This window comes from Dermochelys coriacea, chromosome 10, assembly GCF_009764565.3.
Source record: "Dermochelys coriacea isolate rDerCor1 chromosome 10, rDerCor1.pri.v4, whole genome shotgun sequence".
NCBI lineage: Eukaryota > Metazoa > Chordata > Testudines > Dermochelyidae > Dermochelys > Dermochelys coriacea.
The window spans coordinates 69,247,089-69,264,889 of NC_050077.1; the positions used below are offsets into that span (position 1 = coordinate 69,247,089).

At 41.2% G+C, this 17,801-nt stretch overlaps 1 protein-coding gene across 1 annotated transcript in view; it reads right to left on the bottom strand.

Annotated features, from left to right (window-relative positions):
• Positions 1–11,193, bottom strand: part of IL16 (interleukin 16) — a 49,041-nt gene extending 37,848 nt beyond the window's left edge. Inside the window, exon 1 of the mRNA XM_043493619.1 lies at positions 10,809–11,193. Coding sequence (XP_043349554.1) covers positions 10,809–11,174 — 366 coding nt within the window. The 5' untranslated portion in view covers positions 11,175–11,193. The remainder of the gene's footprint in view (positions 1–10,808) is intronic.
• Between the last annotated feature and the right edge of the window lie 6,608 nt (positions 11,194–17,801).

Consider the following 17,801-nt stretch of genomic DNA (forward strand, 5'->3'; position numbering starts at 1 on the left):
GTGGGTCCTTGGCCCTTTCCCAGCCCAAGTCCTGGATTCATGGATCTTCCTTTCATCCACCCCAGCTTTGGTCAATCTGTGCATAGAAAACACACAGTGGTGGCATATGTGCTTGTGAAAGGAGTGACTGTATAGTCCCAGCTAGAATTTCTAAGGGCTGATGGCTCCCCATAGTCTCTTCTTGTCCTGGAAGAGCTACACTGAAGGTTAGCAGACTTAGACCACATGAGGTTTGGGGGAGAAAAAAACAAATGTTCCAGATGTTCAGTGCACTGATTCCTCTTGTCTTTCAGATGAACGCTGTTGAAATGCCATGGAGATGTGGAGTGGACCACAGCCCTCACACTTACCTTGTTAGCAATCACCAAATTCACCAGGCCTGTTGCTGATTGAATGAGAGATTCAGCCTCTTTGTTGGTGAGCTCATTAAGTGATTGTCCATTTAGTGTTAACAATTCATCCCCTGGGCTTAGACGACCATCCCTTTAAAACAAACACACACACACACACACACAGTATTACAGACCCAAGAACAATATAGTATAATTGAGATTGTTCTTGGTGTCTCTCCCACAAAGGAGCCACATGAAATCTCTCCTTTCCCCTGCTACCTTGAACACCCTCATGCAGGGGCTGGCTACAATCACAGATGGCTCCCTGCTAGCACTCCTTAGTGCACAAGACATCCGAAAGAGCTCCCTCTTCCCCCACCATTCTAAGCTGTGGAGAGGACTGTATACTGTGCTCCCTTAAGAGAACCCAGGGCCATAATGCCTTCCAGTACTTCTGGTAGCATGGTAGCCCTTACCAAGGGCTATTAAAGAGGGGACACCATTAATCTTTTACAATGCACAAGCTAGCATCTTTCTAATCAATGATTAGATAATGCATAGAGAGTACACTTATAAAGTTTGTGGACGATACCAAGCTGGGAGGGGTTACAAGGGCTTTGGAGGGTAGGATTAAAATTCGAAATGATCTGGACAAACTGGAGAAATGGTCTGAAGTAAATAGGATGAAATTCAATAAGGACAAATGCAAAGTACTCCATTTAGGAAGGAATAATCAATTGCATACATACAAAATGGGGAAATGACTGCCTAGGAAGGAGTACTGCAGAAAGGGATCTGAGGGTCATAGTGGATTGCAAGCTAAATATGAGTGAAGAGTGTAACGCTGTTACAAAACAAGTGAACGCTATTCTGCAATGTTGTAAGGAAGACACAAGAAGTAATTTCTCCACTTTTTTAAGGAGATAAAAGGTTGTTACAGGAGGAGGAGGAGACATTGTTCTTGTTAACATCTGAGGATAGGACAAGAAGCAATGGACTTAAATTGCAGCAAGGTCAGTTTAGGCTGGACATTAGGAAAAACTTTCTAACAGTCAGGGTAGTTAAGCACTGGAACAAATTACCTAGGGAGGTTGTGGAATCTCTATCACTGGAGGTTTTAAGAAAGGGTGGACAAACACCTGTCAGGGATGGTCGAACTATTATGTAGTCCTGCCTTGAGTGCAGGGTATTGGACTAAATGATCTCTCGAGGTCTTTCCAGTCCTGCACCTCTATGATTCTATAATCCTTATTTGCAATTGACATTGAGAAGAGTTAGAGCTGAGCATGGCTGTATGTTTTATTTCTAATATGTTTATCCATTTCTTCAGCTCAGTGCAATGTAAGATGTTTCCTGTGCATCACTGCGTTCCTTTGGATTTAAGATCTTAAAGTGCAGCTGGTGTCAGAAGATGGATCCTTCAAAAACCATCAAGTTAGTCCATAATAATAATTATAAACCAAGTACCTGTGGGCAGCACCCCCATTGATCACTTGGCTGACTGTGAACCCTTTCCCAAGAGAAGTGCAGTTGGGGGTTCTCAAGACTTGGATCCCCAGGCCATCATTTCCCGTGGCTATACAAAGCCTCCAGATGCAGCCATCCTGGTTCAGGAAGATGAAGACAAAAACTCTTTATTGCACCAAAGTAAATATGCAGAGAATATTTAAATTATTTACAGTTTAATTTTTTTAAAGAATCAATTTTCTTGTTCCTAGATCCAGATTATTTCTAAACACAAGAAAAGTAGAAGCTGAATGCAGCTCACTTCTGGTTAGATGCTGTTGTGTGAGACAAACATCTCAAACAATTCTTCTCCATGGGACTGCAATGACTTCTGATTACCATAGGAAAAGATTATAGTATGATGTGTTTTGCAATGAAGAGGCAAGAGAGCAGCTGACAGATTTTGACAATAGGGATGTGTGAGGTTTTTTGCCCAAGCCAACTGGAAGGAAAGGGAGAGATAAAAATAGTAAGTTAAGTATGCTGGGACACATTTATACTTGAAGTCGGTGGAGTATTTTTCCCTCTGTTTTATTGATACAGTTAAGTGTTTTCTCCTTACTACACTACAAGTGGTTAATGGTCCTGTATCAGAAGTATCAGCCCACCCTGGGGGAACAAAAAGAGAAAGAGTGAGAGATTGAATTCCAGAAATATGTTAATAATAATCAGCCCCTAGTGGCAGTAGAATTAAACTGCCATGTTTACTTTGTTAATTTGGCTTTATGCACTGCTGAGAAACTCATGTGAATACAAGGGCAAATGTTGCTTATAGAAGCATACCTGAAATTCACTAGGAGTCACTCATGCTTCCAAAAACTAATGTGGATCATAGGGTCTGGTGAGATTCTTGCCCTAGGTTCATGGCCAAATACCTACAGCCTGGTAAAGCCTGTGCAGTTGGCAGTGCCATGGGCTGGGACAGCTAAGGATAAAAACGGTAGTGGCCGTATGGTCTGAGGAGGCGCCTGAACAATGTGTGTCTCATTTTATATTCCGAATTCAGGCTTGGATCTTGCAAACCTTTTATCACAAAAATACTTAGTCCTGTGACTAGCCCCTTTGAAATGAATGGAACTGCTCACGTGAGCAGTGATTCTTCGTACGAGTCAAGGCTTGAAGCATTGAGCGCTTACATTTGGAGGATTTTATTTTTTCACTCATCAGGGCAAATTTTCAGCCAGTCTCAAGCTCCACTCTATTTAGAGACACCTCCCCCCCATTGAAACCCACATGCGGTCGTGCTCCGTTCCCCAACTTGTGCACAGGACTTAGATTCCCATCATGCAAAGACAACTGCTTGATTTCCAGTTGAGTTAGTGGAGCTCCATGCAGGTGGCCGCATGGGTTTTTTTTGCAAGATCAGAGGCTTAGATTGTAAATTCTTTGGGGGCAGAGACTTATCTCAATATATGCTGTCCACATATGCAATGGGGACACTATCCTGACTCGGATTTTGAGGCAGGTGCTACGGTTATTTAAATGTCAAATAATAATAATAAGAGGTGATTTGGATATTTTTCTGGGCACAATCATTTGTATGCATTAAATTAGTGATAATGCAAAACTGGAAGCTAGTTCTTTTGTGTGTCTCATGAAAACTAGATAACAGCTATAATTTTTGTTTTAAATCCCTTTTTTAACCCCATCAGGTTTGGTTAATTTTCAGTTTAGCTCTATCTGTCAAATATATTAGAAATTAATTTTTGCTGGAGGGAGGTGTAGCAATTCGTATGTGTTGTCCGCATTTGCAATTTTGAGTCCCCAATATAGAGCATTATATTAAAATCCAAGTTATAGCAACATGACATAAAAGCTGACCTTTAAAAAATAAATATTAGACTGGCCAGTGTTACAGCAGCCAATTTGTTTAGGCTTTGCTCTTTAATGTCTTTTATTTCCTGTCTCATTTATTATTTTATATATCAAAATGCTCTGCTGGTGCTTCCAAAAGTAGAGCAGTTATTAGTTTTGCCCCTTTCTTTAATGTGTCCTGTTGGGTTTGTTAGGTGACTCATAGCTCCAGGCCTGGCAAACGTAGAGAACTTGTTAAAATAAAGTTGGCAGGTTTGGTGGGTGGGCAGGTGGGTTTCTCCTAGGGCACCAGACCGAGTCATTACTGGAATGTATGTTTAATGCATGTCGGTTGCCAATGAATAAAAAAATCTTTCACTTATAGGCAGCTTTGCCGTACCTTAATGAAGCTGGTGAAACATGTATTTCACATCTGTTCAAATTTTATTGATCCCAAGCATGCAAATAAAATGAAGGCCTTTCAATAGTGCACTGTTAGTAAGATTACATTTAAGCAAAAAATCTCAGTCTGAAAGAAAAATCTAAACCAAAGGAGTATCGCAGGATCTTTTTGGAAACTTTTGTGTATAGATTCAGCTGATCTTTCATGCTTTTCATTTTGCAACCAATTTTCTTCATTCTTGTCATACCAAAGGCCAAATCTTAGGATATTTTTATCTCTGCCATTTCTGAGATTTCCTTTTCCATCACTTTCTCATTAGATGTTTCTAGCTGAGAGTCCTGTCTTGAAACATCTCCTTCCAGATGCTGTTTTGAAATAAGTGTAACCATGACTTCACTGGAAAACTGAAACACTTTTGTGCACTCTGAATGTAACTCACAATAGTTAGATTGTCTGAAATGAAATACATGGCTGCACATGGGTGATTCAAGGAAGATCTGGTAATCACTTAATCAAGCATATGATGATAACCTGATTGACTCTGTTTAAAAAACAATAATAACAATATAGCAGTGAGTGCTTAGGCTTCTGTATCCCGCTGAATACTAAAGAGCTGTGATTTCTGAGTCAATGACCGATTAAAAGAATAGAGCCTTTCTGAATTTTCTTCCGGAGAAATTGTATTATGTCAATTTTGAAAAATAGGGCCAGAAGCCTCACTGGTGTAAATCAGCAGAGCTCCATTAATTTTGATATGTTCAGCTGAGGAACTAGTCCTTTAAAAACTTTTAGACAAAATTCCATTTATTTTCCTAGCATCTGTCTGGGAATTCCCTTTGAAATTAATAAAGGTACCAACTGGTACCTGTGAAAAATCCATGGGCTAGTGGAACTGTGCCATTGGAGGTGGCCACCCCTCTCCTGCCCTCTCTGTTTTACCTTCTTTTCGCCAGTTGCCCTCCTTCTCGGTAGTGAGATTATGAGATCAGTGGTACATGAATTAATCCGCTGATGCAACAGGTGGGGCTTGGGATTCAGGTTCCCACAAAACCCTGGCTATGGCTAGTTGATGGATAGAGAAACGGCTAAACAGATCATGCAGTATAAATAGATCTGTCTATTCATCAACTATCCTTAGCCATGTTTTTCTTGAGAACCTGTCCTACCTGTTGCGTCACCCACTTCCTACATGTCACCTCACACAACAAGTTTAAGAGATAACCTGTGTCTGATCTCACCATCCCATTTCTGGGAAGGGCAGAAGGGAGATGACAGAAAGAGAGAGAAAGCACAAATGAAGAAAGTGAAGGAATAAATACAGCCTCCCTCCCAACCAAGCTTGTCCAGCTGTCATGCCATAACCCTGGTTCTGAGACATCACAGTCTTCTGCCATGGAAATCGTCCCATCACAAAGAATGGGTCAAATCATCCTCTTCTCGAAAATGGGAAGTTAACAAAAAATACGCCTGGATGATGATGCAAAAAAAGTGAGTTGTTTTTTTCTCTCAGGCATGAGAGATCGAGGGCCACATGGAAAAGGCCAGGGGTATGGTTCTGGAACCACACGGAACCCTACGATCCACTGAAATCCTGACTCCAGTCTTTTGGCTGTTGGGCATTCACACAGAAAATCTTCCCCTCAACATTGCATGCTGTCCTGGATACCCCCTCTCCCTCAGTAGCCCTATTGCCATGGCTACTATTACAGTGATTGGGTGTTACATGCCACTGCCCAACATGGGTGAGGGTGGCATGTGCAGAAGAAGCCACATATCATAATGTAGTGCTGCCAGAAGCAGTAATAAAGTAGAAAGAGATTACTGCTTGAAATTGCTTGGGTGCCCAAAGGACCATTCCAGCTCGGGTGAATGTCCCTGGTCCCACCCATTCCTCACCATGACTGACTTTGTCTCTGATTTCTCAGTAGCCCTATCAGATTTACCCTTCTTCCACAACTTTTGCCTGAGTGTCAGTGCACCAAGTGTCATCAAGAGCAGAGAGGCTGTAAAGCAGATCTTCTTATTTACACACCAGTATCCTTACCATTTGGTGCACACACGGAAAGCCAGGAAGTTACTTTGAGCAGCACATCACAGGTGAACGCTTTCAGATAGGAGCATTCTTTCCCAGTGATCATCCCACTCAGCGATGTTATAGACTACCAGCCTTTGGCTTGCCATTCCATTTTCTTTGTTGCTTTTTTAGCCAAGGCCATAGTAGCTTGAGTTGTCTGCACTTTTAAGTACTGGATGTGTTGAAAGATCACGGCACACCCAGTAGAACTTACTTAACAAATCCTTAACTTTTGTAACACATAGAAAGAGAATTCCAATGAGTGAAAGAGGTCAAAATAGCCCATATCACTAGCCTCCCAAAGCTGCATTTTCAGACAGCTACCGACCAGCCCAATATTTAATGATCTTAGGATTCCCTTGTCTGACATCGGAGATTCACCAATGCTAGACTTTCAGGCCAGAAGGTCCCCTTGCAATTATCTAGTCTGACTTTCTGCATAACACAGGCCATAAGATTTCTCATAGGACCATCCGGATGAAGATCGAGGTGCCTTCCTCTCTTGGTGAATACTATTAAGAAAACTCTGAATACTATTCTTGCCATGAGAGTTGATCAAAAATAAAAAGATTATGTAGGCATCTAGAAGATTTGGAAAACATTTTCATTCCATGGCATTTCCAAATGCATCAATTTTCATTTTCCAGACAACCTTTTGTATGGATATATATTTTTATGGAGATACAGGGAAGTTTGTCTCAGACAATATCAAACTCGCTTAGAACATAGCTTCATGCCAACGACAGAGTAATCAATGAGGGACCTTTGTTTCACCCCAGGCCCATCTACCCATTGGGAACATAGAATTGCATACACCCCAGTTTAATCGCTGAGCATGCATTCTGAAATTATTAACGCTTTAGTTGCTGGGTTAAAATAATCCCCAAAATGCATACTGGGGACTAACCGTGCTTTGAATGTTCCTCCTTGAAAGCAAAGGCAAATGGTTGAGAACCATAATGTAATCAGAATGTCAAAAGAACCTTTCCATGATATTTCTGTTTGAATTTACATCAAAGTGTTTGTTTATTTTCATAAGAGGAATAAGTGCCCCATAGTGAGACCATTGCACAAATTACAGTTCCCAGGATTCATTTGAAACTCAGCCACCCGGTATCAGTTATCAGAATTGGCACAGTAGACTGAAAACGTTGTGACTTTGCCTAGAAATCAGTTATGAAGTAAACCTAATACACAACACTGTCTGCTACTTTATAATAATACACATATCAGCGTGGTGAAGACTGTATGTAACCTCACACCTAAATGCTGTGTTTTCTGCACTATTGTTGCTTTAATAGTACAAATCACTAAGATGGAGCTGGGATAATCTACATTGGCACAAGTCACTTTTTACACTAGTGCCAGTGTCTGCACCAGGAGGTCCTGATTTGCATTGTGCTCAATTTCTGTTTGTTAAATAAGATTCTCAAATGAAAAACATTTTAGAAGAGCAAAGTAGTGGTAGTATTCTCTGTAAGCTCTGAGGATAGGACAAGAAGCAATGGGCTTAAATCGCAGTAAGTGCACTTTGGTTGGACATCAGGCAAAACTTCCTAACTGTCTGGGTGGTTAAGCACTGAAATAAATTGCCTAGGGAGGTTGTAGAATCTCCATCACTAGAGATTTTTAAGACCAAGTTAGACAAACACCTGTAAGGATGGTTTAGATAATACTTAGGACTGGTCTTTGCTACGGGGAGATGGGTGCTGCTGCAATCAATACAGTAGGGATTGATTTAGTGGGTCAAGTGAAGACCCGCTAAATCGACTGCAGACCACTCTCCGGTCAACCCTGGTACTCCAGCTCTTCGAGAAGACTAAGGGAAGTTGACCGGAGAGCGTCTCCTGTCGATGCAGTGCAATGAAGACACTGGGGTAAGTTGACCTAAGCTACGTCGACTCCAGTTACTTTATTCATGCAGCTGGAGTAGTGTAACTTAGATCAACTTACCCCAGTCATGAAGACAAGCCCTTAGTCCTGCCATGAGTGCAGGGGACTGGACTAGATAACCTCTCAAGGTCCCTTCCAGTCCTATGATTCTATGATTCTGATGCAAGTTGCATACTATTCTCAGGGTCTTAGTAAGCTGTCAGTGTGGCCCTCGAGACCACAACAAACAAAACAAGCCATGTCTTCCAGGGGTAACAAGTGTTGCCTTAGTTTCCACACTTCCGCCTACTCAGAACTGCTCTGTTTTGACAAATGACAAAGACCCTTGTAATTCTTCTATTATTCTTGTTATGGTCACTGGTTATCAAAATTATTTCTATGTAATATAAATGATAGCTGTAATCAGATCATGGCATTTCCTATTATACTTAATGTACTGTGTCGATACATAGAACTTGCCAAGTATTTGCAACAAGAGTATGTACCTGAAACTGGTTGCTTGAAATAAAGTGATGCTGGAAACACTGTGTAATTTAATCAAAGTGTGAACACTAATGAATCATACACAAACAACAGGGTAAGGCTCAGACAGGAACATGAATTCTTCCACTGCTGGGCCTGGAAGGAACTGCTGTTTGAGAGTTCAGTGCTCTGAATTTTTGTGGAGAGTGTTCACACCTTCAGGGTCATGGGCACCAGGCATACGGCTGCAGGTATTGTAAGGTAGAAAACTGATGGACTAACACAGTAGTCTGGCACAGCTGTGTGCCTCAGTAATGTAACAGAAAAATGGATTCTGATTCCCTGAAATGAGAATGGGCCATGCATTGACTAGTGAATTTCTGCAGCTGATTATAGAGAGCAACAGAGAGCCTGACGCCCTGGGACCTGAAGAAAATCACTGACTCTCTTCTTCTGGATATTTGAGGATAGGGGTTTTAAGAGAGGGCCAAATGCTCTCTAATGCATGCTGCACTAAGTAACCGGTTATGACAGACCAGTGTGACAGAGAGGGGATGTATCAGTCCCTGCACTGCATATTGCAGAGCCTCAGCTAGATGACACAGACGGGAGAACAAGGTACATGATGCCAGCATCTCTGCTCTCGTAGGAGGAAAAATGAAGACTTGATGGCATCACCATGATTCCACACAGTATACAGAAGGTTAACAAGTGCCACCAGGGGACACTTACATTGCTAAAGATGAATTAATGTGTAACTGTTCTCCAGCGGCAGTAGCTAACCGGACTACCATAAATTCAAGGCACCTGGATTCTCTGACTTGTCTATCTTTGGTAAAATGGTGAGAAGTCAGATGCTGGGAAACCTGGTGGCAGTTATTGGAACTCAGGGTGCTTTGGGTTTGTGGATGGACGAGCTGCAACAGCTAACAAGCACATGAGAATGCACTGTGCAAGGAAGATAGAAAGGAATCCTTTGGCTGGCAGAGGCCAGCAGCCTCCTTTCATTTGCAGAGTGAGCTCACCAGCCAAAATGTGGCATGTTTCCATGCTGGAGGAAGGGTGTGGTTTTGCAGAGCTCCATTGTGATTGGGTGTCTTTTGGAGCTGGCTCAATTTAAGTAATTTTTTTTCTTTCCATTGGAATGCAGTAGAATATTCCCCGGTGGGGTGGGGGGGGGCTCTGTTTTGAGACTGAAATGTGCACTATATTCCCCTGATTTCCTTTTTGTCAAATTTGGGCTATGTGCTGTGATCATCAGAGAGAAGCTCAAGTGGCACAATGGAGATTTGGATTCAGAGTTTGAACACCATAAGCATTACTTGATGTTTGGATATGAAGTTTTGATTTGAGCCCATTGCTAAAGAAGATATGCAAAAATGAATGGAAGGGATATTTAATACAAAGGAATCAGTTCCCTCATACAGGTCAATATTTGTATCGCTAAAATGCATATGATTTAATAGGCATTAGGATACCATGGAGGTGACCAGCTATAAATTACCTAGATATATAATGTATATTTAGTTCCTGTCACCAAGAAGGTTCTCAAAGTGCTTTAGACTTTACTAGCTGAGTGGACAGACTATGTACCTTATATTAGCAGATGCTTCACTTATGCCTGTAATGCAGCCACCTCTGGGATGAAACAATGTAGCTGCTTACCAGCACACAGCAACAATATACACCACCTTAGGACAGAAAGTGACAAAATATGCAGCATCCAACTGAAATTGTAGGGGGAATTTATTATAGGTATCCAGAATGTAATCACTCAATTTGAAAAATGGCCAGAATGGTGGGATTACTACATTTCCTCTAGATAAAAGCAGCATCAGTTTTTTAACAACCAGTGGTACTTAGGGTCTCACTTTTATATCTGTTAAGAAGGTGACATCTCTAGCAACATAGAGTCTACATCCTTCAAACTCAGACAGATCATTTGCCTACTGGATCACCTGAGTTTCCCCTAGTACTAACCCAGCTGCACCTCACTTAGCTTATAAGATCTGACAAGAGCACTGTTTAAAAATGGTCTGTACTGTAATGACAGCTTCCTATTATGACAGCTGATCTTCTGCATTCCAGGTAGCGTGCATCTGCTGTGTTGCTGAATGCACTGAGTATGGCTTAACATTCCACTGACTTCAATGGCATGTCAGTCAGCAGAGTGCAGTGGAGAGACCCTGCAGCCCTGGAGGGAGTGTAATACACTTTCTATGCTATTTATGCCGAGTTGGAATGCTGCTGATGATCTCCGAGAATCAGTGGGGGGGTCTTCTGTGCCCTGAGATTCATGAAACCATTGAAACATAAAATAAACAATAGTCAGTGAATTGCCTACCTGGATGAAGAACTTCCTTCTCATATTCTTGCAGCTTTCACTTCCATCATCTTTGGACTGGATCATGTTGGTGATCACAAGAGGATAAGGAGTGCTGTCATCCGGTTCTGAAGTGCATAGCACTTGTAGTCTAGGGCAACTGTCAATTTTCTCTTGATCCCAGTTGGTAGAAATCTCAATGGGATCAGGGCATTTCTCATCTGGACTTGACCCATCATCAGTATCCTTGGCATTACAGAGTATAAGTGATCTTGAAATGGAGCGAAACTTTTTTGATTTCCTGCTCCCAACTCTACTCTGTCGATCCACCTTCAGTGAGCTGGTGATGCTGCCTTTTTTCCTCTCATGTTCCCATTTGTGTGGCATGACAGTGCCAATAACTTTCTCTAGTCCTCAGCAGCTAAATATCCTCCCAGAAGAGAAATATAAAAAGTGAGTTATAATTGGCCTCGTCCTATTTCCCCTCCAAATAACCTACACTACTGAAAAGTTGTGATGAACAAATTGAGTCAACAGAGCCTTTCAGTCCACTAACAACCATGTGATGTCTTATGACTTGCAACATTTATTTCTGTGCAGTCCTGTACTAAATTCTCCTTCACCTTTTCATTCTCTTCCCATGCTCTCCAAGCACAGAGGAGTGCTTTTAACAAATGTTTTTGAGGCTTCCGTTGTGTTGCTTCTTCCTGGTTTCTGCTGAATTTGCAGGATGAAATCCCAAATTGAAAAGAAGGTACACAAAAGCACTGTTCTATCCTTCAAACTCACACAGAAGGAGCGGCTCTGCTTGCAGCCTGATTTATGACAGCGTTGTAATTCAAATAGGATTAATCAAATTGTTGAGGTTAAATTCTCTGCCTGGCACATCTGATTTGTAAGTGGTTTAGCTAAAGTAGATCTTGGCCATGAATAAGGAAGGAATGCCAGGCTGGAGTGAAACACATACCTTTGGACAGCTAAGCCCACTTAAAAGAATCTGTGTATAATTGCAAAAAAGAGATCCATTGAAGCCATTTAGATGTGAATACCTGATTAAGGATTGAACCTCAGAAAAGAATACAACTCCAGCATATGCAAAAATAACCCATTAAAGGAATTATTTTTTCCACTGTATGTTTCTGCATACCAAATCAAAATAAAATAGAGCAGAAATGCCACGGAGTAGCAACGTGACATAAAAATTGGTACTTTATAAAATGAATATTAAGTAAAGGAATAAGCATATTAGAAAAATTAAGAAAAACTGGTCAATAAATTTTCAGCATAAGCATTTTCCATCATAAAATGCAAGTTAGTTGAAATTATTATGGTTTTCAGGAGCATATTGATTTTTGATGGATGAAAGCTTAAATGAATCATTCTGACTTTCTCATTTCATTTTGATAATATTGAAACATTTTGTTTTAACTTTATCATCTCAAGTAGTTTCATTTATACTTTTATAGTATATCAAAGTATTAATTTGAATCGTATATTTAAAATTATATGTTTATTGTTATATATCATTATGTTTGACGTTATCTAAATGAAATGTTTTGACCTTACTGAAACTAAATGATTTTACATTAGTGAAATAAAATGTTGCTGATCCTTAATTTTTTTGAATTTCCCATTTCACAGAAAATTTTGACTTTTCATTTCAAATCTGAATGAAAACAAATTTTGAAATGTTGGAATTTACTACAGAACAGAAATTCTGTTTTCTGGTCAGCTCTAGTAATAAACTTATGCAATTATACAGGGTTTATTTCTCCTGTTTTTATCTTCCTTTTGATCTGTTTATTAAAATGCACAGGTCCAGGAAGGTTATGGAATGTAGTTTACATTAAATTGAAAAGCATATTTAAAATAAATCTTTTAAAGTCTGTAGCTTTGATCCATGCAATTTGCACAATATGTTTTAGACTGGGATTTATTTCTTTCTCTCTCTTTTAGTGACTCTAGTGCTGGTTAAAGTTGTAAAACTGGCTGGAATATCTATTTAGCCCCTGAACAGGTCCACCCTGACCAGGAAGGAAAGCTCTAAGAGGGTGGTTCAATCTCCATGTTCCATTCAGTCCTTAGTATCTCTGCAAGTGCTAGCAAAGATGCCAGGTAATGCTAATTACGATGTAATGAGTTGAGGATTTTGTTGGACATTTTTAAAAATAATGAAATATTCTTATTATGAATGTTTAATAGCACAAAGATCACGGACAGTGCAATAAAGCACAGAAAATGTATGCACAGAGAGATGATACTGTGGGAATGCTTCTCAATGGGCTGAGTTTCACTGTTTACAAGCACAAATTGCACTTGAAAAAAGGTGCAAATTTGCACCTATGTTTTTTGTGTCAGCAAATTAATTATGGGTGTAAGTCATAAGTTGCATGTTACAACTGAGATTTCTACCCACGGCTCTGTTGGCTTTGCAAAAATGTGGGTGCAAATTTTGCACAGGCAAATTGCAGCCGCAAAAGGGAGACCAGCCACCTGAAAATGTAGGCTTGTAAATTTTACACCAAGCCACCTCCACTGTATAATAGAACCCTATAAGACAGCCTCAGGATCACATTCCTCTCCTCTACCCCCTCAGACAAATACCCATAAAAACCAAACCAAACCAAACACTGAGGAAAAGAAGGAAAAATGAATAATGTGTAACAGAGAACCTGAGCAAAAAAGCTATACGCTGGGAAATATGTAGCTTCTAGAGGTGTACAAGATCCAGTCTGCATCAAAGTTTGTTTAATTTTGTAAAAGAAAAACAAACACTGCACATAGCCTTTTCATGAGAAGCAAAGAGGTTCCTTTATCCATCATTGAGAAGTATGCTAATACATATGGTCCCTTGAAGAGATTCAGGCATTTTGATAGGTGATACTCTTTTATAAGAGTTTAGGATAATTTATTTTCTATCATACTACTAATAATAATATCCTTCTGCTTCACAGTGTCTTTCATCCAACAGGATCCCAGAATACTTCACAAATTACATACTAGCACTATGTAAGAGATTTTCCAAAGGAACGTTCTTCCATCAGAAAATGCCGATTCATTGAAATCAAAATGTTGTGTTGGAATGTGTCGATTTCAATGAAAATTTTTATGGAAATCTGCCAGCTCTTCTGCCCACCTCCCAGCTCTTTGGCAGCTCTCCTGGTGTGCTGGCACAGAGACTGGGCTCCCTGGGCTTCCAAGCTCTCTGGTTTCAGTTTTGAAGGAATCTTTCAGCATCTAATCCTAATGCAGGGCTGTACCTCCCAGCTCTGTACTCACGCAATGATTTACCTCCCCTAGTTTCCATTTTCTGTTGAATGGAATCCTTCTCTATGAATAATCCAAGTACCTGTCTCCTCTTATTGCTCAGAGTTTTGTCCAAAAGGATCAGCTGAGTGAAGTTAACAAGGGTCTGGTCAGTTTCAGGGCTGCTATTCAGAGGCGGACACTAATGAAACTGACAAGAATCAGGATCATTTCAGTTAGCAGCTGCTTGGGAAAACTAGAAGCCAGGCAGATGGAGGTACTGGGGTTATTCATAGAGAAGGCTTCCCCAAGCTCTGAGATACCAAGGAACCAAGGGGAGCTGGGCCTGAAAATCTTTGAAAAAAATCCATTTCTGTTCTTCCAACATGAATTTTTTTGCTGTGAAAAAATTCATAGATCTGTTTTTTGGGGTTTTTTTTTTTTGAAACAAAAAAGCCCCGGGACAAGCTCTGACTCTTATAACACATGACAAAGGAAAAAAGGCCTTGATTTAGGAAAGCATGTAAGCATGTGCACAAGTCCCAAACACATACTTAAAGTTAAGTACATATGTAATTGTTTTGTTTTGTTTTTTAATGGGATGCTTTCCTGCCTAAAAATCCGCACAAACAGTAAAACGTGGAACTCAGTAATCCACCTACGTCAGAATAAAAGAGGCTATTTAGGCATAGCTAGATAGACATGGGGAGGCAGGACGGTTGCATGGATCAGTAACCTGTGTTTTGTTCTCAGCTCTGACGCTGACTTGCTGGGTGACATTGGGCAAGTCACTTCACCTCTCTGTGCCTCTGTTTCCCAATCAGTAAAATGAGGCTAATGATACCCACCAGAATCCTCTATTTATAAAGCACATTGAGATACATGGATTTAAAGTGCAATGTACTATTGTTAGTCATAACTTTAACAGCCTAATCATATCTAAATAACAAGAAAATATGCACAACAATCTAATTAATTATCACATCTGCAGTTTGTATTACATTTTTACATGGAATAATTTGCATTAATTAATGGTAAATGACACCCACCCATATTATTGTGTAACGTCTTTTGGGGGTTGTTTTAGTTTTGTTGATTTTTGGTTAAATAAGACGTTTTCATTGCTGCCTCTGGTGTAGAAATCAGTCCAGTTGCTACTTTTTGACATAACAAATCCCCATTAGGACCTCAATATGTTAAGAAATTAATCTTGAAAAGTTCATGATAAAGGTTACATTTCCAGTATGTTTGAGGGTGTTTGGACGGAAGGAAGGACAGACCTTTTATAACAGATGAAAGACAGAAAGTGGGCTTGGATGAACAGTATGATTGATAGGGCTTCAGGTATCTCAAATCCTGCTCAAGTAGAGATACAGCTAGTTCAGGTGCATCCCCATAACATCAGCATAGGAAGCAGTGTGTCTAACCTGCTCAGGAGTGCAAGTAGGCTGGTACGCTCTAGTACGCAGTACCAGTATGAGATTTTTAGTAGGTATGGGGTACCGGAAAGACTTGGGGAGGCTAGAATCCCACGGGGGGGTGGGGGGGTGGAATTGCACTCTGCTCCTTAAAGGAGCAGAATGGGGCTAGGAAGGGCATTCATTCTTTATTTGGATCTAACAGCACAATACATATGCCAACTAACTTAAACAAAGGCTTTGTTTAAGTTTGTTAGCATATGCATTGTGCTGTTAAGTCGGTCAGGAGTCCTCAAGAGGGAAAGGGAGGGGAGGACAGAAGGTGTTTAAACAAAAGGAGTACTTGTGGCACCTTAGAGACTAACAGATTTATTTGAGCATAAGCTTTCGTGAGCTACAGCTGTAGCTTATGCTCAAATAAATCTGTTAGTCTCTAAGGTGCCACAAGTACTCCTTTTCTTTTTTGCGAATACAGACTAACACGGCTGCTACTCTGAAACCTGGTGTTTAAACAGTGTTTTTGATTCCTGATCCAGCCTCTGGATTATGAACATATACTGATAGGAGCATTCTAACCAAGGGACTGAGGACTTTAAAATAATCTGGAGCCTTCATATTTCCTTGATCCTTTGCAGATGGACTTATGAATTGGATATAGTACAAAGACTGTTCTAGCCTCATTGATTGCTGATTTCTCCCTTGCAATGGACAAAGATCAGATGTCTGCTGACTTTCTCACATGAGTCAGCAGCCTTTGATACCTGTGGTAAAAGAAACATAGCCCTTGCTTGATTGGTTTTGTTCTTTCCTCTCCAAATGTCAAAGCCTGTTCCCATTGAATTCAATAGCAAAACTTCTTTTGATTTCAATGGGAACAGGATTTGGCCCCAAGAGATCAGAGAATGTGATTTTGATCAATTGGTTATCTGTCCAAAGACAGTTCTCATGCATGTTCTGCCAGGCTGGTTTTGATTGCCCTTCCTGTATGTCATGCTGAGGAAAATAATCAAACAATTTGGGCTGCAGTTCTATCAAGGTGCACATGGCACACACATAGTTCTATGATTCTTTTCCATCAAACCCAGATGGTGCAGCATCTTTGCTTTCCTAGTGTCTGGTGGAGAGCAATACTTAGGCCTTGTCTACACTGCCAAATTACAGCGCTGAAACTTTCTCGCTGAGGGGTGTGAACCGCCCCACCTCCCGAGTGACAGTGTGGACGCACTATAGCACTTTCCATACTGCGCTCCCCAAGGGCTGGTTTAACTCAGAGCGCTCTGTGTGCATGGCTACACTTGCAGATGTAGGGCGCTTTGAGTTAAACACACCTTCGTAGAGTGCAATACGGAAAGCGCTGCAATCTGCCCACACTGACAGCTACAAGCGCACTGGCGTGGCCACATTAGCAGCTCTTGCAATGGCCACAGAAAGCAGGGAATTGTGGTAGCTATCCCAGCAATCAAGTGACTGCAATGTGCTTTTCAAATGGGGGGGGAATGGAGTGTGACAGGAAGTGTGTTGTGTGTGTGTGGGGGCGGAGAGAGAGTGGGTTTTTGGGAGCCTGAGAGCATGTCAGCATGCTGTCTTGTATGCTGCTGCAGCATGCTGTCTTGTATTGCTGTCTTGTAAGTTCAGACAGCAGCAGACCCCCTTCCCCTGCCTCTCAAGCAACATTCCACAGTAATGGTTGCTTTGTCCCAGAGCGGATAAGCAGCCGGCTGTCAGAAATGGAGCTTTGAAAGGGTATATTCGCATTCCTGTAGCCAATTCCAAACAATGACAAGAGTGGCCACTTGACTTAAGGGAATTATGTGATGTTTCTGGAGGCTGATCAGAACGCAGTAATGCAATACCTTGTTCACACTGACACTGGGACGTTTCAGCTGAGACGGACCAAGTGTTATGCTTCTGGTGAAGGTGGATTACCAGGAGTACTCCAGCTGCAGAGTCCAGGGGCTCTAAGTGCCTTGCCAGTGTGGACGGGTATGGAGTTAGGGCACCCAGGGCTGCTTTAATGCGCTCTAACTCGCAAGTGCAGCCAAGCCCTACATCTGCAAGTGTAGCCATGCCCTTAGTTTGGACATAAAGGAGGCACTGATAGTGTGTTAAGGGAAAGTGGGGTGATGGTTCTTCCTATTCTTTTTCTATTTAAGAAGTTTTCAATTTGGGGGTGCTGCTGGATCCTCAATGACACCTGGGAGTACAGATGGCACCAGGGGCCCAAAGTATCATTTTACAACTGCATCTGTTTAACGGATGCAGTTGTAAAATTTTAGACAGGTAAGGGGAGTGTCAGAGGGGATGGGGAGTGCGTGGGTGTCCCGGGCTGGGGGCGGGGTGGGGAGGAGTC